The 22,064-nt window shown below is 40.8% G+C and overlaps 1 protein-coding gene across 2 annotated transcripts in view; it reads left to right on the top strand.

The window, feature by feature from the left end:
* Nucleotides 1-253: 253 nt before the first annotated feature.
* Nucleotides 254-22,064, top strand: part of B4GALT6 (beta-1,4-galactosyltransferase 6) — an 89,228-nt gene continuing 67,417 nt past the window's right edge. For both annotated transcript variants that reach the window (XM_049900312.1, XM_049900311.1), the window contains exon 1: nt 254-462. In XM_049900312.1, coding sequence (XP_049756269.1) covers nt 348-462 — 115 coding nt within the window. In that variant the 5' untranslated portion in view covers nt 254-347. The remainder of the gene's footprint in view (nt 463-22,064) is intronic.

Below are 22,064 nucleotides of genomic sequence, written 5' to 3'. Positions count from 1 at the left end.
CCCTTCTCCCGCCGCTGTCTGGCGATAGAACGCGCGTCTGCGCCCTTTCTCCGCCTCCTCAGTTCCTTCCGTCCCCGGCCCCCCCGGCCGGCGGGCCCTCTCCTTCCTCCATCCCTTCCCCTTCATCCTCTCCCGCCTCTCCTCCCCCGACTCTGCAGCCTCCCATTCATTCCGTCCGCTCCCTTCCCTTTTCTCCTTCCCGCTCGGGTCCTCTCCCCCAGAGCCTCCCCGTGCGGACCCCGCCGCAGTCTTGGGGTGCCTAGCACATTCATGGAAGTTTAGGGCCTGGACGGTGCCCCCGAGTCCGGTCTGAGAACGCAGCCTGAGCTGCTGGCAGGGAAGAGAAGATGTCTGTGCTCAGGTGGATGATGCGGGTCTCCAATCGCTCCCTCCTCGCCTTCGTCTTCTTCTTCTCCCTCTCCTCGTCTTGTCTCTACTTCATCTATGTGGCTCCAGGCATCGGTAAGCACCGAGACACACCCTCACCTCCCACGGTCACCCCGAAGGAAACGCAGGATGTTAGTTCTGGGATTTGAAACCTGTATTAACAGGGGCCCTCAGAAAGCATTTTATTTGAAATGTGATTTCAGACATGTCAAACTGCTTTGGGGCATGGCTGTGGTTTGTGAGTTTTGTTAATAATGCACGTTAAAATAAAGACTGCATTAAATAAATAAAAATGGGCATAGCAAAATTAGGTGTGATTGCCCTGGGTGCCCTGGCCATTCTTTTAATGTATTCATGACAACTTGATCCATTTAATATCAAGTCTTTGGGTCAGTGCTTCATCGTCATTTTCTTAAAACACCCTCATGTAATAACTGGTTTTAAAAATATGATGGAGAAATCATTAGCAGGGAGTGTGATTGAGTTCAAGAATGTGTTCTAGGTCACTTTTTTAGAATGGGGTCAGTGAACATTTGTGCTGCACTTGAAGTGTTTTTAGGGGATAGGTTGTCTTGTAAAAAGAAAGCTCTGTTAGTCTGTTTGGGTCTGGTTTTCAGGGGCATGTTGCTTCTGCTACTTGTTTGGATGACTTTGGAGATAAAGTAACAAAACAATTATGTAAGAATTTGCAGTTGAAAAATGTAACCTCCCATTTACAATTTTTTGGCCCTTGGTGCAAGATACGATTTTTGTATAATCTGTTTTAATTGGTTTCTTTATTAAATATCCTAATCCGTCCCCTGTTTGATTCAGAAGGAACCAATAAGGCATTATTCTAACGAATGAAAAATAGGAACTTCATCTGGGTATTAACATACATTCTATTTCCAAAACTTTGCCGAGTTTTTCCTGGTTATTGTTTATTTAGTGTTAAATTACTTAGTAACAATCAGGATCTCCTCTCATTTTTTTTAGACACGCTTGAGCCAGTGCCCTTTCACACCTGAGTTAGAAATAGAAGAGCTCCTACAGAGTGAAAGCACCTGCAGAATTTTGAGATGGAATTATTATCAGGGCATTGTCTTATATGATAATAGGTTATTGTAATGAATTGTGGAGGGGTAGGAAGAAGGAAACTTAGAGACTGTTTTATTCCTTTTAAAAAAATTACTACTTTTTCTTTATTAAACTTTTGGATCTAAGTAAGAATGTACCAAGCCTTGGAAACCCTGTGGGGCAGTTCTACGCTGTCGTGTAGAGTTGCAATAGGGTCTCAGAATTGACTTGACTGCAACGGGTTTGGTTTTATTTATTTATTTTTTAAAGAATATATAAGCCCAGTTATAATGCTTGAGAAGACATGCATTGTTGAAACCTTGATGTATCCCAAAATAGAAGTTTGAGGTTAAAGTTGGAAGGAGTATAAATATTTTAACATATCATCTTTTGTTAATGCAGTGTTTTCTTGGGGCTAATAACCCTTGAAGCGTATAGTAGGAATGACAGTGATAGCTCTGTGGTATTTAGGATAGTCAGCCAGGATATTCAACAAAGGCTTTCTTAAAATCCTCACCATTTTGGAAGTCTTATAAACTTATAAACCAATTTCTACTTCTCATGTAGTTCTTTAAAGATTGGGCATCTTTTCAGGGATTTTTTTTTTTCCAGGCCTTTAATTTTGAGAGACTTTGGAGAAAAAATTTCTTCCCACTTAAAAAGCAAGTTTCTTTCTTCCTTGAAATTTTGAGAAAGGTTTCAAAGGTATGTTACTCAAAAAGATAATCAAAGGAAACCAGAATTCCAGCTTTTACTTGATAGCTATCTTTTTGTTGTTGTCGTTAGTGCATTAAGATATTATCTATAGATTCTTAAAATTCAATTCATGTGAAATGCGAATACATTTTTTATTTGAATACTTATCGTTTTCCATAGAATAATCACTGCTATGTCTTGATGCCATGAAAGATTTGGCAATTATCTTATAGGCAGTTTGGTTGAACTGGTTTAGATTACTCTGTTCTTGTGGGTTTTATAAGTTATAACTTGAAAAAATTTATGAAAGCTATTAAGAAAAGTGAAAACCAAAACTTACATTACCAACTGGTTAAACTGAATCTACTTTGAAAACCCAGTACAATTTAGCAAAAAAAGAAAACAAACAATAACAAAGAATCCTTATTTATCTTTTGTATCTTTAAGTATTGGGAAGCTTTGTTCAAAATTCAAAACTTTACCTGGAAGTTTAAATTTTGTATTTGAAAACAAGTGCTGTTGTTTTTTCTCGAAGTGCCAGGCTTGTTTTGTTAGTTTTTGAGAAAGTGACCATCAAATACATGAGTCTAAACATAGTTTGTCAGTTTTTTCCCTGGTGTTTCATGAAAAATGTAACTAGTTCAGCTCACAGTGCAGCAACCATTGCACAAGTGCCTGTCGTCCAGACAACCACAGTGCTTTGGCATGCAGAGAAAAGGCCTACTTCCCATTTCTCCACTCGGTTCTTATTGATAAGAAGATACAGAAAACACTAATTAGCTTCTTAGTTTTCCTTGCATATAGATTCTTCTTGAAATGATTAATATTTTTGCCTGATTAAATCTTGGGGTAACATTTTCTTATGGTTAAAATACCTTTTGTATGAAAGTACTTTTTTTTCCGTCAGAAATAAATGTTTCAGATCTCTTCTTAAAAAAAAAAAGTCCTTATTAATCTACCAACCTGTTTGGTAGACTTCAATTATATCTTCCTACCATTTTGGTTCAGAGACTTATTTTTGTCATGTGCCTTCCCAGGCAGCCCTTCTCAGGCAGCCCTTCTATCATTAGTTACTCATTAGTGTCCATCTTAGTTATCTGGTGCTGCTGTAACAGAAATACCACAAGCGGGTGGCTTTAACAAACAGAAATTTATTTTCTCACAGTTTAGGAGGCTGGAAGTCCGAATTCAGGGTGCCGGCTCTAGGGGAAGGCTTTCTGTTGGCTCTAGAGGAAGGTCCTTGTCTCTTCTGAGCGTCTGCTTCTGCGCGATCTTCATGTGGCTTGGCATGTCTCTTCCCTGTCTTCTGCTTCTTAGCTTGCTTGTTTAATCTCTTTTATATCTCAGAAGAGACTGATTCAAGATACATCCTGTACTAATCCTGCTTCATTAGCATAACAGAGACAGCCTGTACCCATGTGGGATTATAACCACAGGCATAGAGGTTAGGAATTATAACATGTATTTCCGGGGGACACAGTTTAGTCCATAATCGACTTCTTCACCTGTGTCTGTCCCTCCATCCTTCCCTCCTTCTCTCCTGAGCAGATGCACCACACAGTTGTAGATAGTACTGTCTGCTTAGTTTCTGATGTCGCTCAGCATTTTCTTGGCGATATGGGTCTTAATCTGTAATGGATTCCGTAGAACTCAAAGTTCGTGGTTTTAAGAATAATTTAAACATTTTCCTTGAAATTTCTGATTCATGCAGGAAAACAGGGATAACCTTTAATATTATGAACCTTAGTACTGAGGGAAACTAGTCTGTAGACACTCCCACTACCATCACAGGAAGTCCATGGACAAATTTCCCTAGCTCCGTCCAGTAGAGGCAGGAGCCATGAATTGTTTCTCATTCCGTGGCTACCTTTGTGCATGACTGCAAAAAGATGAGTGTAGTGCCCTTTCAGGGTTTTGACTTGCCTGGATTGAGAGTAGAATTACATTTAGTTTGAAACTGTTTCCAATACGATTTCCACCACAACATATTTTACTAGAAACTAAAAAAAAAAAAAAAAAAAAATTGCCCGAATAATTGTCATTTCCCTGTATCAAAGGAGTTGGATGAACAGACTCGTAAACTCATTCAACGAACAGGAATGGAGCACCTGATACAGGCTAGACCTTGTTTGAGGCACATTAAGATTTAGAATTAAGACAGGGAATGGAAAAAGTACCGAAAAAGAGCTGCAACAAGTCCTTGGGAAGCATGCAGTGGGAATGAGGCCTGGTTAAGGATTTTGGGAGGAGATGATAGCTGGATTGGGCCAGGGAAGAAGTGTAGGATTTGTTGGGTTTGAGCAGGGGGAGTGAGAGGGAGTCTAGTCAGAGGGGACAGCATGAGCAAAAGTAGGTTCCTGAAAATGAGAGTAGTTCCATCTGGCTATCACTTAGTGCGTGGGTGGGGTGGCCCATGGACCAAATTAGGAGAGGTCTCTGGGGCTCTAGTGCCCAGCTAGTGTTCCCTCAGTGAGGTCCCCAAAATTCCCAGGAGAAAGAAACTGGTCTTGACTTAGGCAAGCTGTGCGCTAACATAACTAGCTGTCAATGATTGAGACAGAAAATAAATGTGGTGTAATCAGTACAGCAGTGTAGTGGGGAAGATTGCATAATTTTGTCAGGGGTCAGGATTTTACTCCTTTTGACTCACCATCCTAGTGGTGCAGTGGCTAAGGACTCGGCTGCTGACCAGAGGTTTGAACCCACCAGCTGCTCCGTGGGAGAAAAATGTGGCAGTCTGTTTCTTTAAAGATTCAAACCAAACCAAACCCAGTGCCGTTGAGTCGATTCCGACTCATAGCGACCCTATAGGACAGAGTAGAACTGCCCTGTAGAGTTTCCAGGGAGCACCTGGTGGATTTGAACTGCCAACCCTTTGGCTAGCAGCCATAGCACTTAACCACTACGCCACCAGGGTTTCCCAGAGAGAAACCCAGTCAAAGTGTCAGGGGGCCAGAGCAAGGACCTAACTAGCCTACTCCCTCACACAGCACATATGTGTATGCATACTCCAGCACGCCTTGACTACCCATCACCACCATCTCCACCATTCCCAGCCAGGCACAAACCCCCAGGAGACCCAAATAACAAAGCTTTTTGCCAGGTCATTTCCCCAAAGGACCCGTAAGAATCTATACCAGAGCGGCCTGACCAGATTCCACCTCCACCCAAAGAACAGAACAGCCTGTCAGTATCTAGGAAACGTCAGGACCTGTGTGGTGAGTGAAACCCGCTGCTGTGTAGTCAGTTCTTCCTCATAGCACCGCTATAGGACACAGCAGAACTGCCCCATAGTGTTTCCAAGGGTGTAATCGGCAGAACTGCCCCATAGTATTTCCAAGGGTGTAATCGGCAGAACTGCCCCATAGTATTTCCAAGGGTGTAATCGGCAGAACTGCCCCATAGTATTTCCAAGGGTGTAATCGGCAGAACTGCCCCATAGTGTTTCCAAGGGTGTAATTGGCAGAACTGCCCCATAGTATTTCCAAGGGTGTAATTGGCAGAACTGCCCCATAGTATTTCCAAGGGTGTAATTGGCAGAACTGCCCCATAGTATTTCCAAGGGTGTAATTGGCAGAACTGCCCCATAGTATTTCCAAGGGTGTAATTGGCAGAACTGCCCCATAGTATTTCCAAGGGTGTAATTGGCAGAACTGCCCCATAGTGTTTCCAAGGGTGTAACCGGCAGAACTGCCCCATAGTATTTCCAAGGGTGTAATCGGCAGAACTGCCCCATAGTATTTCCAAGGGTGTAATCAGCAGTTCTGCTCTGTCCTATAGCGGTGCTATGAGGAAGAACTGACTACACAGCAGCGGGTTTCACTCACCACACAGGTCCTGACGTTTCCTAGATACTGACAGGCTGTTCTGTTCTTTGGGTGGAGGTGGAATCTGGTCAGGCCGCTCTGGTATAGATTCTTACGGGTCCTTTGGGGAAATGACCTGGCAAAAAGCTTTGTTATTTGGGTCTCCTGGGGGTTTGTGCCTGGCTGGGAATGGTGGAGATGGTGGTGATGGGTAGTCAAGGCGTGCTGGAGTATGCATACACATATGTGCTGTGTGAGGGAGTAGGCTAGTTAGGTCCTTGCTTGGGCCCCCTGACACTTTGACTGGGTTTCTCTTTGGGCTAGCTCAGAAGATTTCTTGTCACAGACTTTTAGCTGAGGAGCCTGGTTGTATTCTTTATGAGCTACTCTGCTCTGCTTTGTTTTCAAAGATCATTTTTTTTTTCCCCTCACCAAGTGCTGTAATCTACATGGCTCCTTTCAGGGGTTGTTCTGATTGAGCTGTGGTGTTGGACATCTCTTTCCTTTGGGTCTTCCTCACTGGCTATACATCCCATGTTAAAATTTTTGTCCTGTGAACAGCAGGAAACATCACAAGTTTTGAAATGGGGAATGATGCAGTCCTTTGTTTTAGAGTGATCCTTCTAGCATGTGGGCTAGAGAGGGCAGTACCAGCAGCAGGGAGACCAGGTGGGAAGCTGCAGTGGCTCAGGCTAGGGGAGATTAGAACTGATCTGGCTGGTCGTTGGATCAGGGCAGAGTTGAGAGGATGTGAATAATCGTATTGAAAGAAATGGAGAGGCGTTAAGATGATGCTCATAATCTAGGTTAGTCAACCAGATGGCTAATAATAGGGACTACAGAAGAGCCCATGTGTTGAGGAGGATGTTTTGGTTTTAGAGAGAGAGTTGGGATGCTTGTGGTATATCCAGGAAGAACTTGTCAGTAAGTAGGAGGAAATAAGGGCTTGGAGCCCAGTAGGAGAGATCTGGATGTCTTCAGGGTACAAGTAGGTGACTGGTACTTATCTTTTTCTTCCCCAATATACCTGAGTGGTAAATCTCACTCCAGCTAGCAGAAGTGGATCACCGAGTTATTCTTAAACATGGACTAGGGAGGAGGCCCAAGTGTAGTTTGGAAAGTTTCCTATGAGGCTCTACTACCCTTTTCTCTCACTTGCTGTAAGTGGGGGTCGTTGTGGTTGACACCATGGAAGATTTGAGGTGGCTGACTGAGGAGAGTTCATAGAGGCTGAACAGAAGATAACCAAGGATGAGGCAATTGAGAAGAGCAGCAGGAAAATGAAGGGAGAGAGAGGTGATGAAAGTAAAGAGAGGCCTTAACAAAAAAAAAAAGAATTACAAAGATGGTGATCAATAAGATGCATCTTGCAGTGGAGGTAAGGTTTGTTGTGGGATTTCCAAAAGAGAATTACTGATTTGGTAGTTAGGAAATCTGTAGTAGCCAGTGGAGCCCTGGTGGTGTAGTGGTTAAGAGTTCGGCAGCTAACCAAAAGCTTGGCAGTTCCAATCCACCAGCCACTCCTTGGAAACTCTGGGGCAGTTCTACTCTGTTCTATAGGGTTGCTGTGAGTCAGAATCAACTTGATAGCAACAGGTTTGGTTTGGTTTTATAGTAGCCAATACAAGAGTAGTTTTTGTAGTGTCATGGGGTCCCAGCCTCGACCGTATTGAGTTGGGTAGTAAATGGAGCAGTCAGCTGAAAGTGGCTCATTTGGTGGAAAGTAGGAATGTAGTGAAAGGGGGAATTAGGATTAAAGAGAGAACCTTACAAGATCGGAAGACAGACTTACGTGGAGGCTTAAGGAGTAAGGACGGGATTTGAAGATTTGAGAAAGGGAACACATTATCGCATGTGATCTAGGAAGCCTCCATTCATCCTCTTTCTTATCCACACAGCAAATGTTTGAGTGTCTGTCTGTGCAAGGCGTTGTGGTTCAGCATTGAATAGAATCAGCATGGCCCTTGTCTTCACAGAACATGTAAAACCAAAACCAAACCCACTGCCGTTGAGTCAATTCTGACTAATGGTGACCCTATGGGATAGAGTAGAACTGACGTGTAGGGTTTCCAAGGCTGTAACTTTACAGGAGCAGATTGCCACATCTTTCTCCTGGGAAGTAGCTGGTGGGCTTGAACCACTGACCCTTTGATTAACAGCTGAGTGCTTAACCACTGTACTACCAGGGCTCCTTATAGAGCTTATAAACCAAACCTGTTGCTGTCAAGTCAATTCTGACTCATGGCGACCCTATAGGACTGGATAGAACTGCCCCACCGGGTTTCCAAGGAACAACAAGCAGATTGGAACTGCCAGCCTTTTTGTTAGCAGCGAGTTCTTAACCGCTGTACCACCAGGGCTCCATAGAGCATATAATTAGTGAGAAGTTCTGACAAAGACCTAACTAAAATAGAGCATGAAATATAGGTTGCTATGACATCACAAGTTTTTAGTCTTTAAGAGAAGACTATCTTAGCAAATGAAGATTAAGCTGAGACCAGAAGCTTTAGTCAGGTAATTAAAGGGTCAATTTGGGGAAAGGCTGCTTCAGGCAGGGATAGAATAGTTGAAGGCTAAGAGATGAGAGAGGAACAGAAAGTAAAACAAACAAACAAAAAACATCTTGTGGGTTACAGCAGAGTCCCTGGGTGGTACAAACAGTTAATGAGCTTGACTGCTAACAAAAAGGCAGAAGGTTTAAGTCCACTAAGAGGCACTTCAGAAGAAAGGCTTGGCAGTCTGCTTCTGAAAAATCAGCCGTTGAAAACCCTTTGGAGCATAGTCCTACTGTGACGCACATGGGGTCACCATGAGTTGGAATTGACTCAATGGCAACTGGTTTTTATAGGCTAAAGCATGGAGTGCAGAGAGCAGTGTGAGTTGAAGCCAGAGATAAAGGTCTATTCAGAGTGATCTTTGTAATCTGGGTTCAAGAATTTGAACTTTAGCCTGAGGAAATGTCAACCTATTAAACATTTTAGATAGGAGAATGACATGATCAGATTTTTATTTTAGAAATATCATTTAGGCTGCACTAGTGTGGATGAATTAAAGGGAGCAAGATCAGAATCAGAGAGATCAAGTGTATTGTTATTGTTGTTAGGTGCTGTTCAGTCAATTCCAACTCATAGTGACCCTATGTGCAACAGAACGAAACACTGCCTGGTCCTGTGCCATCCTCACAGTCCTTGTTATGGTCGAGCCAATTGTTGCAGCAACGTTGTCACTCCATCTTGTCGAGGATCTTCTTATTTTTCACTGACCCTCTACTTTACCAAGCATGATGTCCTTCTCAGTGACTGGTCCCTCCTGGTAACATGTCCAAAGTACGTGAGATGAAGTCTCGCCATTCTTGCTTCCAAGGAGCAGCATTCTGACTGTACTTCTTCCAAGACAGGCTTGTTCATTCTTCTGACGGTCCATGTTATATTCAGTATTCTTTGATAAACACCATAATTCAGAGTCATCAATTCTACTTCAGTCTTTCTTATTTGTTGTCCAGCTTTTGCATGCTTATGAGGTGATTGAAAATATCATGATTTGGGTCAGGTGCACCTTAGCCCTCAAAATGACATCATTGCTTTCCAACACTTTAAAGAGGTCTGTTGCAGCAGACTTGCTCAATACTATATGTAGTTTGATTTCTTGACTGCTTCCCTGGGCGTTGATTGTGGAGCTGAGTAAAATGAAATCTTTGACAACTTTAGTATTTTCTCCGTTTTTCATGACGTTGGTTATTTGTCCAGTTATGAGGATTTTTATTTTAAGTTTAGGTAACCCATAAGTAGTCTTTGATCATCATCAGTAAGTGCTTCATGTTCTCTTCACTTTCAGCAAGCAGGGTTGTGTCATCTGCATATCACAGGTTGTTAGTCTTCCTCCAATCCTGATGTTGAGTTCTTCCACATATAGTCCAGCTTCTCAGACTATTCACTCCGAATATAGATTGAATAAGTATGGTGAAAGGATACAACACCTGACACACACCTTTCCTAACTTTAAGTCATGCAGTATGCCCTTATTCTGTTCACATGACTGCCTCTTGATCTTAATGTACAGGTTCCTCATGAGCACAATTAAATGTTCTGGAATTCCCATTCTTTGCAATGTTATCCATAATTTGTTATAATCCACACAGTCAAATGCTTTTGTGTAGTCAATAAAACACAGGTAAACATCTTTCTGGTATTCTCTGCTTTCAGCCAGGATCCAACTAACACCAGCAGTGGTATCCTTTGTTCCATGTCCTGTTCAGAATCTGGCTTGAATTTCTGGCAGTTTCCTGTCAGTGCAGTGCTGCAACTATTTTTGAATGATCTTCAGAAAAATTTTACTTGCATGTGATATTAATGATATTGTTTGATAATTTCCACATTCTGTTGGATCAGCTTTCTTTGGAATGGACACAGATATGGCTCTCTTCCAGTCAGTTGGCCAGGTAGCTGTCTTCCAAATTTCTTGGGAGTGAGCACCTCCAGTGGTGCATCCGTTAGTTGAGATGTCTCAGTTGGTATTTCGTCAATTCTTGGAGCCTTGTTTTTTGCCAATATCTTCAGCGAAGCTTGGACTTCTTCTTTCTATACTTTTGGTTCTGAATCATGGTACCTCCTGAAATGGTTGAACATTGACCAATTACTTTTGGTACAGTGACTCTGTATTTACATCTTCTTTTGATGCTTCTTGCATCATTCAATTTTTTTGCCCATAGAATCCTTCAGTATTGCAACTTGAGGCTTGAATTTCTTTAGGTTTTCAGCTTGAGAAATGCCAAATGTGGTCTTCCCTTTTGGTTTCCTAATTCTAGATCTTTGTACGTTTCATTATAATACTTTCCTTTGTCTTTTCAAACTGCTCTTTGAAATCTTCTGTTCAGCTCTTTTACTTCATCATTTCTTCTGTTACACCATGTTCAAGAGCAAGTTTCAGAGCCTCTTCTGACATCCATTTTGGTCTTTTCTTTCTTTCCTGTCTTTTCAGTGACCTCTTGCTTTCTTCCTTTGTGATGTCCTAGATATCGTCTCACAACTTGTCTGGTCTTCAGTCATTAGTGTCCAGTGCATCAAATCTGTTTTTAAGATGGTCTTCAAATTCAGGTGGGATATAGTTTCATGTATTTGTTTAATTTTCTTCAGCTTCAACTTGAACTTGCATATAAGCAATCAGTGGTCTGTTCTACAGTTGGCCCTGGCCTTGTTCTGACCGATGATGATGAGCTTTTCCATTGTCTTTCTCTAGATGTAGTTCGATATGGTTCCTGTGTTTTCCATCCAGTGAGGTCCAAGTATATAGTTACTGTTTAATTTTCCTACATTCATTGTACATTCCATGCTCTGATTATTAATGGATGTTTGCAGCTGTTTCTTCTCATTTTGAGTTGTGCCATATCAGCACATGATGGTCCTGAAAGCTTATCTCCATCCATGTCCTTAAGATTGACTCTACTTTGAGGAGGCAGCTCTTCCCCAATCGTATTTTGAGTGCCTTTGGACCTGAGGGGCTTATCTTCCCGCACTGTATCAGACAGTGCTCTGTAGCTATTCGTAAAATTTTTACTGGCTGATTTTTTTAGAAGAAGACAGGTCCTTCTTCCTAGACTGTCTTATTCAAGAAGCTCTGCTGAAACCTGACCACCACGGATGGCCTTTCTGATATTTGAAATAGCGGTGTCATAGTTTCCAGCATCATAGCAACACGCAAGCCAGTGCAGTATGACAAACTGACAGATGAATGGCGTCAAGTGTATAGGTTGATTAATTTTGGAGATGGGAGAGAAGAAGATAAAAATATTTGTGATAACAAAAATTAGGTGCCTAGTTGAGAAGACTAGTTGAGAGAGTTCGTATATGATGATACATGTTTCTGTGAAGAAGGAGATTAAATTACCCATTGAGAGTGAGGTGCCCAGTTTATGTTAATAGTTGGCTTAGTATAAACGCTATCTAGACTAGATTAAGACGTTTGGTTTCTGTCATGGCATGTCCTAGAGACTTAATAGTTGGACTGATTGATGTTCCTGATTAAATCACTTCTCTTGGTATAGAAACTCCAGTTTGTTCTCTCACTGGCTGACTCAACAGTGTCATTCTGGTGTTAGGCACCTTGAGAAAATATGGAGGAATGGGTAGGGGGTTAGAAACAGGAGAAAATGCCAGGATTTGGTCAGTGTATTAGTCAATCTATTATTTTGTAACAAATTACTTCAAAATTTAAGCTCTTAAAACAACAAACAATTATCTCATAGTTTCTGTGGGCCAGGAATCTGGACACAATATAGCTGGGTGCCCCTAGCCCAAGATCTCTCACTAAGCTGCAGTTAAGATGTTGTCAGGGCTGTGTTGGTTAAGATGTTGTCAGGGCTGTGGTTGAAGACCCACTGGGGAATGATCCACTTCAAAGTTCAACCATGTGTTTTTTTTTGGCAGGATCCAGTTTCTTCAGGGTTGTTGGACTGCCGGCCTCAGTTCCATGTGGGTGGTTGGCTGGACACTTCCCTCAGTTCCTTGCTACATGGGTCTCTCCATAGGGCACCTTACAACATGGCAGCTGGCTTCCCTTGGAGACAGAGACAGCATGCCCGCGAGACTTGCATCACTTTTGCCATATTCTCTTTGTTAGAAATGAATCTCTACATCCAGTCCATACTCGGTGGGATGGATAGGACATTCTAGAGACTGCCTTTCACAGTCAGATTGTCATTCTTGGGTAGCATATGTAACTCAGATGTGTGGTTCCAATGCATATTAACCTAAATCCTGTGGCCTTGTGGGAGATGAGGTAATTTTGAAGGGAAAATTGATTCATTGAAATCTAGCAATGCTAGTTTGTCCTTTTCTGTGTTATTCTTTTATGAATAAATTTGAGGTTTATTGAACAGCATGGCAAAGTCAGGTAGTGGTGTATTAATTCTGCAGCATGGCTTATCATTACCGCCTTTTAATGTTCGTTAGACAAAAACCAGCAATACCTGTGGATAATTTTAACAGGGAAACACCTAATCTGGGTTTGTATATATGGTACTCCAAGTACCCCATTGCCATCGAGTCGATTCCAACTCATAGTGACTTTTTAGGATAGAGTAGAACTGCCCGCTAGGGTTTCCAAGGAGCAGCTGGTGAATTCGAACTGCTGGCCTTTTGGTTAGCAGCCGAGCTCTTAACCACTGCGCCTCCGGGGATCCGTATGTATGGTCGATATTCCAAACTGTTTCAAATTTGGTTGGGAACTGAAAGCATTTTCCTTTTTAACCAGTGTCATGTTATTGGTGTTAGCTGTCATTGAGTCAGCCCCTGACTCATGGCGACCTCATGCACAATGAAACAAAGCACTGCCTGGTCCCGTGCCACTCCATGATCGATTGTAGATCAGACCATTGTGATTCGTAGGGTTTTCGTTGTCTAATTTTTGGAAGTGAATTGCTGGGCCTTTCTTCCTTGTCTTTCTTAGTCTGGAAGCTCAGCTGAAACTTGTTCAGCATCATAGCAACATGCAAGCTTCCACTGATAGACAAGCGGTGGCTGTGCGTTGAGGTACGTTGGCCAAGAATTGAATCCCTGTCTCCTGCATGGAAGGTGAAAATTCTACTGCTGAACCACCAATGCTTTCAAAGCAATGCTATGTATGGTGATTCATTTCCTTACCCATCCAGTGAAAAATCATTTAGCGCAGGGTGTATTATAAGGCTTCTAATGGCACATGTGCTTCTAGGCCTTAGGCTGTAGGGGTCACAGTTGTGGCTTTCTCCTCACCAGAGCCCCTGCCTTTGCTCCTTCCTTCAAGGGCCCAGGGCCCTGGGAACCTTGAACACAGAGGCCTTGGCATATCTGGAGACAGAGCTGTGTGCAGAGAGCCCCCAGGTACAAAACTCCAAATGTAGTGCACTGCGTAGTCCACTGCATAGCCCGCTACTGGAGCTCTACAGAATCTTAACTGCCACACCCCAACCCCACTGCTAGTAGAACCAGTTTTGTAAGGAAAAAAACTGCGAATTCTAGCTGAACTGTGAAAAATGAAATAAATGGCATCATGAATACAGTGGAGTCCCTGGGAAGTTTAAGCAGTTAACATGCTAGACTACTAACTGGAAGGTTGAAGGCTCAAGTCTGCTTAGAGGCACCTCAGAAGAAAGGCCTGGCTATCTCCTTTTGAAAAACCAGCCATTGAAAACCCTGTGGAACACAGTTCAACTCTGACACACTTGGGGTCGCCATGAGTTAAAATTGACTCCACGGCAACTGTACAGATATAGTACACCCTCTTAATTTATGTATTTTCAAGCCAAGGGTAGATGACTACCTGTTAAGGCTGGAGAGGATGCTTTGCTTGGGGGACTGGGCAGACTTCTAATAGTCCTTTAAGCCCTATTACTGTATGCTCTGTTTATAGTATCCACTTAAACACCACAGCACTTTTCCTTACCCAGGCAAAGGGGCAGAGTGGCTCCTCCATTTGGCCCCCCTCCTCACCCTCCCACCCACACTGCCTTCTGTAACCTGTGTTCTTTTTCAAGCCTGACTTTCATGTTGTCTTAATCTAAGTAAAAATGTTGAGGTGGGAGAGGAAGAGGCACATCACAGAGTGAGTTTTCTAGAGATTGGAATTCCTGGATAGCTTTTGGGCGATCTAGAGAACCAAGCGCCCGTAGGCTGTTGGTGTTGTTTATAGTATTCTTCCTCTGGTCCAGTTCCCTGGCCACCTTAGTCCACGCTAGCTGTTGTCACCGCTGCCTCAGACAGCAATCGATCTGTTGAAGCAGAGCAACCGGTCTGTCCCCTTCCCTCTTTCCCCGTTTTCCCTCTGAACCTGGCTTGCTTTTCTTTTTTCATTTCTGGAGAACACAGTCGTTTAGTATAATATTTAAAAGACATTTTATTTTCATTCATGCCTTTTGTCATGATAATAACAAAGAGGGTAATATATAAGTAATACTGTGATTTGAGCCCTGGTGTCACGGTGGTTAACAGCTCAGCTGCTAACCAAAAGGTCATCAGTGCAAGTCGCATCAGCTGCTCCTTGGAAACCCTATGGGTCAGTTCTACGCTGTCCTGTAGGGTCACTGTGAGTTGGAATCAACTCAGTGGCAACGGGTTTGGTTTTTTTTTTTAATCGTGATTATAGGACAGGATTGGGTTAATTGAAGATTGACAGTAGGTTTTCTGAGGACACCAACAATGCCAGTAATATGCCTTTGGAAAATGAAGAGTTTCCGCTGATTGTAATTGGATTTTTTTACCTTGTATCTTCAGCACACTAGAGAATGTGAGCTGTTACCTTGATTTTATTTTTCTCTTGCATACCAATCCTATAATGGACCAACTTGATATGTTATGTTTCATGGTCACACTACCTGTGGGTCCCAGATCTTGAGGATGCTTGTTTTCCTTTATCGCAGAACTTGGCAGAGTTTGATTTAAGCTACAATAAAACCTTCCCCCCTCAAAAAAGGAAAGACAGCTTAAAGGGTGTTAATCAGTAGTTATATTTTGGCTATGAAACACAGCCAAATGTTTAGGAAAATATGCATACTAATTTCAAATCTTAAATTTGTAAATTTTTTCTGCAGAGATGTGATAAATGTCTTTTTGCATGAATCTTTGTTTTCACGATTAATTACTTGAGTTGATGAAAGTCTTTGGCTCCATCAGATCTTTCTGTTGGGTTTTCATTAAGGATGAAATAGATTCCTACTGTGTCGGGATGAGTAGTAGTAGTGCAGAAGTTAGGAAGCTGCGTAAGTGAGGATGCATTTAATGTAAGTTAAACTAATAAATAAAAGAAAATTTGACTTTTTCGATTGTTACAAATGATATTAATTACGTTTAGAGAATTGCTGCAAACAATGGTTTTCAAACATCAGTATGCTTAAGTTTTACTTGGGGGTCTGCTGAGATAAGCTTATTTCCCAGTTCTGCCCCCAGAGGTTCTGATTCAGATTCTGATTCATTTTTAACATACACCTCAGGGAATTCTGGAGCCTGGAAACTTTTTTTTTTTTTTTAAAGAATATTTTGTGTTTTCTGTGAAAGTTTACACAGCAAATTAGATTCTCACTTAACAATTTCTACACAAATTGTTCAGTGACATTAGGTACATTTTTCACACTGTGTCAGCGTTCTCTTTAATTGCATTCTGGTGGTTCTGTTTCCAGTACTCTAGTTTCTCTGCCCCGTATCTTCTCATCTTTGCTTTAGAGTAATTGTTGGCCCTTTGATCTCATATGGATGATTTTTTGATGTAGCACCACACTCAATTTGTTATTTCACTAAAAGGTGACTCAAGGAACAGTTTCAGCTCAAGGTTTAGAGAGCACCTCAGGACGATAGTCTCAGGGAGTCCTCTAGTTTCAACTGGTCCATTAAGTCTGGATTTTTTCAGAATTTTAGTTCTGTTGTGTGTTTTTTTCCCATTCTGTCGGTGTCCATCTATCGTGGCCCTGATCAGAACGGTCGGCAAGTGGTAACCAGGCGCCATCCAATTCTTCTGGTCTCAGGGGAGATGAGGCCATGGCTCAGGGAGGCTATTAGCCCTTTAGACTAGTTTCTTCTCTGAGTCTTTGGTTTCCTTTCTCTTTTGCTCCTGATGATAAGAGACCAATAGTTGTATCTTAGATGGCTGCTCACAAGCTTTTAAGACCCCAGATACTACTCACCTCACCTAATCAGATGAAGTGACAGTAACACTGGCTGTGATGCTTGTGTGTCAACTTGGCTGGGCCATGATTCTCACTGGTTTGGCAGTTTTGTGACGTAATTTCGCAGTTATGTGATGATGTGATCTGGCAATTATGTAATGATGCAGCTATCCCCCAATGATGCAGAACGTGAACTTTGTGGTGCCAGTTGACTGAGTTGTCCCCTGAGACTAAGGTCCTAAGCCTTCAAACTGAGAAAACCAACCTCACAAGGTGTTTGGTTATGTCTGAGTAGTATCTATAACTGTGTCATCTGTAAATATATATGTGTACATACACGTATCTGTACGTACATGTAGATACTTGTCTGTACACATATGTACACACCTGTATCTACCCATATACATATATGCCTATACACATAAAGATGTGACCATACACTTGTTTTTTGGTTAGTATTGGTATTGTTGCCAAATTATATATGCCATATTCTTCAGCACAAACATTTTCTTTTGAGCGCTCCTAAGTGGCATCTTTTTCTTTGGTCAGGCTGTGCTCATTATACCCACGTATTGCTACTTTTCCCATCACCAAAAACAAGCATCTACAATATAGAGCATGATCCACCCCTCTTCCCCACTAATCCCCCCGTTAACCACCAATGAGCATTGGGGTGTGTGTGTGTGTGTACATATAAAAAAAAAAAATTTTTTTTTTTTTGTGTATATATATTCTTATAAAAGTGGGATCATGTAATATTTGTCCTTATGTGATTGAGTTATTTCACTTAGCGTTATGTCTTCAGGCCCATCCATATTATTCACTCACTCCTAACTTATCAACATGCTTAAGTTCCAAAAACCAGGTCATTATGCGAAGATCAGCATTATGCAAAAATAGAGGATGAATACATCAGATCACAAAATGGAGGATAGCTGCATCATTACATAATTGCCAGATCACATCATCACATAACTGCGAAATTACGTCACAAAACTGCCAAACCAGTGAGAATCATGGCCCAGCCAAGTTGACGCACAAGCATCACAGCCAGTGTTACTGTCACTTCACACCTTGATGTTTGTTACTGCCAGATGTACGTCATTAATGCTTAAGATAGTTGGATAGCCGATTTTTTAGTGTTGTCGTAAATGTGAAATGTCAGGTAACTAGATAGTCAATAAGTGAGGAGTAGGTGTAATATGTTTCAGGGACTCCTCATTGTTCTTTATGGTTGCATAGTATTCCGTTATATATATGTACCATGTTTTGCTTATCCATTGATTTCGTTGATGGGCACTTTTTATGTTGTTTCCGTTTTTTTTTTTGCTCTTGTGAATAATACTGCAGAGAACATAGGTTTTCATATGTCTGTCCTTGTCTCTTTTATTATATTTCTAGGGTATATACCTAGGAGTGAGATTGCTAGATCATAAGGTATTTCTAGTTTTTTGACGGAGTGCCATATTCTTTTCAGTAGTGGTTGTAACATTTTACAGTCCCACCAGCAGTGGATAAAGGTTCCAATCTCCCCCATATCCTCACCGACATTTGTTGTTAACCTATTTTGTTTTTTTTTTAATCAGTGCCTTGTTAGCTGGAGTCAGGTGGTATCTCATTGTAGTTTTGATTTGGATCTCTCTGATGGCTAATAATCATGAGCATCTTTTCATGTGTTTGTTGGCCACCTGAATGTCCTCTTTGGTAAAGTGTTCATGTTCTTTGCCCATTTTTTAATTGGATTGTTTGTCTTTTTGTTGTTGAGTTGTCAAAGTTTTCTGTATATTTTAGAGATTAGATCCTTATCAGATATATCATTTCTGAAGTTTTTCTCCCAGTCTTTAGGTTGTCTTTTTATTCTTTTGATAAAGTCTTTTGGTGAGGAAAAGTATTTAATTTTCAGGAGGTCCCAATTATCTAACTTGTTTTCTGCTATTCATACCTTTGTAGTTACATTTGTTAACCTATTAAAAAACAAAGCAAAACTAGGTCCCATAGTTTTCAGCCTGTGTTTTCATCTAGGAACTTTATAGTTTTGTGTTTAACCTTTAGGTCATTGATCCATTTTGAGTTTTTATGTATGGTGTGACGTATGGGCCAGGAGCTTTATTTTTAACCAAAAAAAAACACAAAAAACCAAACCCAGTGCTGTGGAGTCAATTCCGACTCATAGCGTTATTTTTAACAAGCACCCCAAATGGTGGGGAAAAAATTTTTTTCTTAAGTGCTAAATAGGTATACTTTTCTAAATTGATCATCTTATATCATTTGATTTTTCACAGAACGAATCATACTTTTTGAAAGCCAGATTAACTTGTTGATAACGTCATGTTTTATGGAGATAGAGATGGCTATCATGGTGGAGATTTTTTTCCTGCAGAAGAGAAATGAAAAGAGTGGACAGATACAACATTTAAGATAGTCACTATTCTGTGTTTCTTTAGGAGTCTGCATTGACTAGGTGATAGAGTCAGAGATTAATCCTAGATTTGTCATTTAGCATTTTTAATTAAAAGATCAGTAAAATTTTTAAAAGGATATATATGTATACATATATATGTATAGCTTACATGTGAGGAGCCGATGGAAGTCATTTTAAAACATCTTCTACAGCTTTGACTAGTAAAATCTTTGTATAATATCTCTACAGTTAAGTGTCTCTATGAGGTTTGTTGCCGTAACATGATACCTTGATTGAAATGTCATGACCTATTTTGTTTTTAGAAATTTGAGGCATGCTAGTGTCAATATGGGGCTCTGGTGGCACAGTGATTAAGTGTTCGGCCACTAACCAAAAGGTCGTCAGTTTGAATCCACCAGCCTCTCCTTGGAAATCCTATGAGGCAGTTCTATTCTGTCCTGTAGGGTTGCTATGAGTTAGAACGGACTCGATGGCAATGGGTTTGGTTTCAGTATGATTGTACTGAAACCATGTTACATATATTGCCTTCCTGATACTTAAGTTAACCGCTCAGAAATTATGACTTCCAATTATAGAGCAATTTTCAGTTTGACTCACAGGAAGAGAAATTGGACTTTATTTTCATGGAATCAAGAGACTGAAGGTAGAGAATTGTAAGGTACCTTGCTTACTGACTTGAAAATATGCTCAAGGTTTGGAAATCTTTGATACTTATTTCCCATACAGTGTCCCTTTCTCTGCTTTTGATTTGAAGTCATTTTCCTTTCATAAATAAGTACAAATTCTGAAGGGTAGTTTAATTGTGAAAACACAAGGAAATTGGGCATGATTGTAAAACACTGAGTTCAAATGGTTCTCACTTTTACTTTTTCTCATGTGATAGAATTCTTAACCACGTAGACATTCATTTCACGTTCATCTTATGTACTTTGAAATCATTAATATTCAACGATTTCGTAATGTTTCCTGAGCATGTTTATTCATGGTTTGTTCTTTTAGCCTGTAATCTCATTAAGTGAGTTTCCTTACTGATTAGATTTCTGAAATCTGGTTAATTGCCTGCATCTTCTTCCTTGATTCTCTCATTTCCTCCTAGTCCTGCTTTCCCTCAGTATGGTTTATAGCTCTAACCTATGATGTAAGTTTCTTAAGGCTCCTGTCAGGCTTAAAGAACTGTTTATTTTGGGAGAGTAAATAGTGAATTAACAAATGACAGTCCGGATAACTATCTTGCCTTAGAGCAGTGTGTTCATATAACTAGATCCAGAGTGTACTTTTTGAATTACCTGCTAAATTGAAACTAGGCTGACCTGATGATCTGCTGGTTGCAAAAGAGACTTCCGGTGATTTAGGCAGTTTGTGCCTCTTCAGATCTTGGTTGTTTGCAGGGGAACCCACACGGCCCCTTAATTTCTGGTGCTGCTTGGTCAATGATAGCATTCAGTACGTATCAGCTGAATAAACAAATGTCACCACCCCTAACATCTTTCATGAGACCGTTGGAAAAGTCAAAATTTATTTAAAAATATCTAACTTTGACTGGCACTCAAACACAAATACTCTCCAAAACTAAAACTGTTAAATTGCCGAATAGAGTGGAAGTGGTAAAGATTTTCCTGTTAAGAATTTCTTGCAAAATTTTTTTAGTTTGTACATCAGTAAACTGAGTTGTTGGCTAATTTCTGAAATTGGCCTGTTCTGTGCGTGCTCGCTTTATTCATCATTACTTGATAAAACGGGATTCCGAGCACAGAATTCATTAATTCTCTTTATTCATTAGTCAACCCACGGTTTACTAGCAAGGTGGGAGAAGTTTATTATAGGCTGGTAATTATTTGCATTGTAGATTTCCTTGAGCTCATACCTGGCTTTGAATTATCGTCACCATGGGAAGACACTGTTCAAGCAGTACTTTTTTGAAAGAAATGGGATTGTTTGTTTTACAGCCTAGAGCAACCGAGAAATTTGTTAATTTTTGTTTTTAATCCAAGAAACTTCTTAGTCCTAGGCAAAGTATGAATAATATGTATAACCTAGTCTAGGCCTAGAATTTGTACCATTATTATTGGAGATATTTTCTTTACCAACATGGGAGAGTAATTTCTGGGAATTTGTTGAATAAGAGGCTATGATGTGGAAAGAAGACAGCTTTTCAGCATCTGAAACAGACCTCTAGGAGATTATTGTGAATTCTTAGAAATTCAGAGATACCTGATTCAGATTATCTGTAGTTAGTATCCAGGGGCATACATAAGTGATTTTTTTTGTTATTTATTTCCTTATATATTCTGTAGATAATATTAAAAAACCCCATTAGGAAACTGTTTTTGCTTCTATAACTTTTAAGCGCCTCTCTGGCTTCTGCCTCCTTAAAAACAAAAAACAAAAAACCTGTTGCTGTCGAGTTGATTCCAACTCATAGTGACCCTATAGGACAGAGTAGAACTGCCCCATAGAGTTTTTAAGGAGCACCTAGTAGATTCAAACTGCTGACCTTTTTTTTTTTTTTTTTAGTAGCTTCAAACTGCTGACCTTTTGGTTAGCAACCATAGCACTTAACCACTACACCACCAGGGTTTCCACCTCCGTATATTAGCTGAAAGCTGGTTTATCCCTCATGTTGTTACTTCCTTAGTAACGTTTTACATTGAAGATTTCTCTTTTTCACTGTCCCTGCTTCTTCTCCATGACTTTCCACCATTGCTTCTTCCAAGTTGCTGCCCCTCCATGTCAAGTCAAACCTATACTTGAATCTTGATTTTTAAATTTTTTCTGTATAACTTGCTTCTGAGTTTATTTCCTGATCTTACATTGGGAAAAGTTGTACCTATATCATGGGGTGGTGTGTTATAGCTGTGACTTCCTTTCCTTTGCACCTCTCCAGACCACAGTCTTCCTGACCTTCTACTTCTGGCACTTTCTCACCTTTGTAGAAGTTACTTCTTATCCTCACAGTGACTTCTAGTGCTTTGACCCTCCTTTCCTGCTTTTTCAGACCCTCCATCCACGTGGACCTTTCCAACTTATTTTCTGTTAACAGCACACTCTGCTCAAGTGGGGTGGTGTTCCG

Source organism: Elephas maximus, chromosome 11 (genome assembly GCF_024166365.1).
Source record: "Elephas maximus indicus isolate mEleMax1 chromosome 11, mEleMax1 primary haplotype, whole genome shotgun sequence".
NCBI lineage: Eukaryota > Metazoa > Chordata > Mammalia > Proboscidea > Elephantidae > Elephas > Elephas maximus.
The sequence above is the reverse complement of the archived record's forward strand: the minus strand, read 5'-3'. Positions and strand labels throughout refer to the sequence as shown.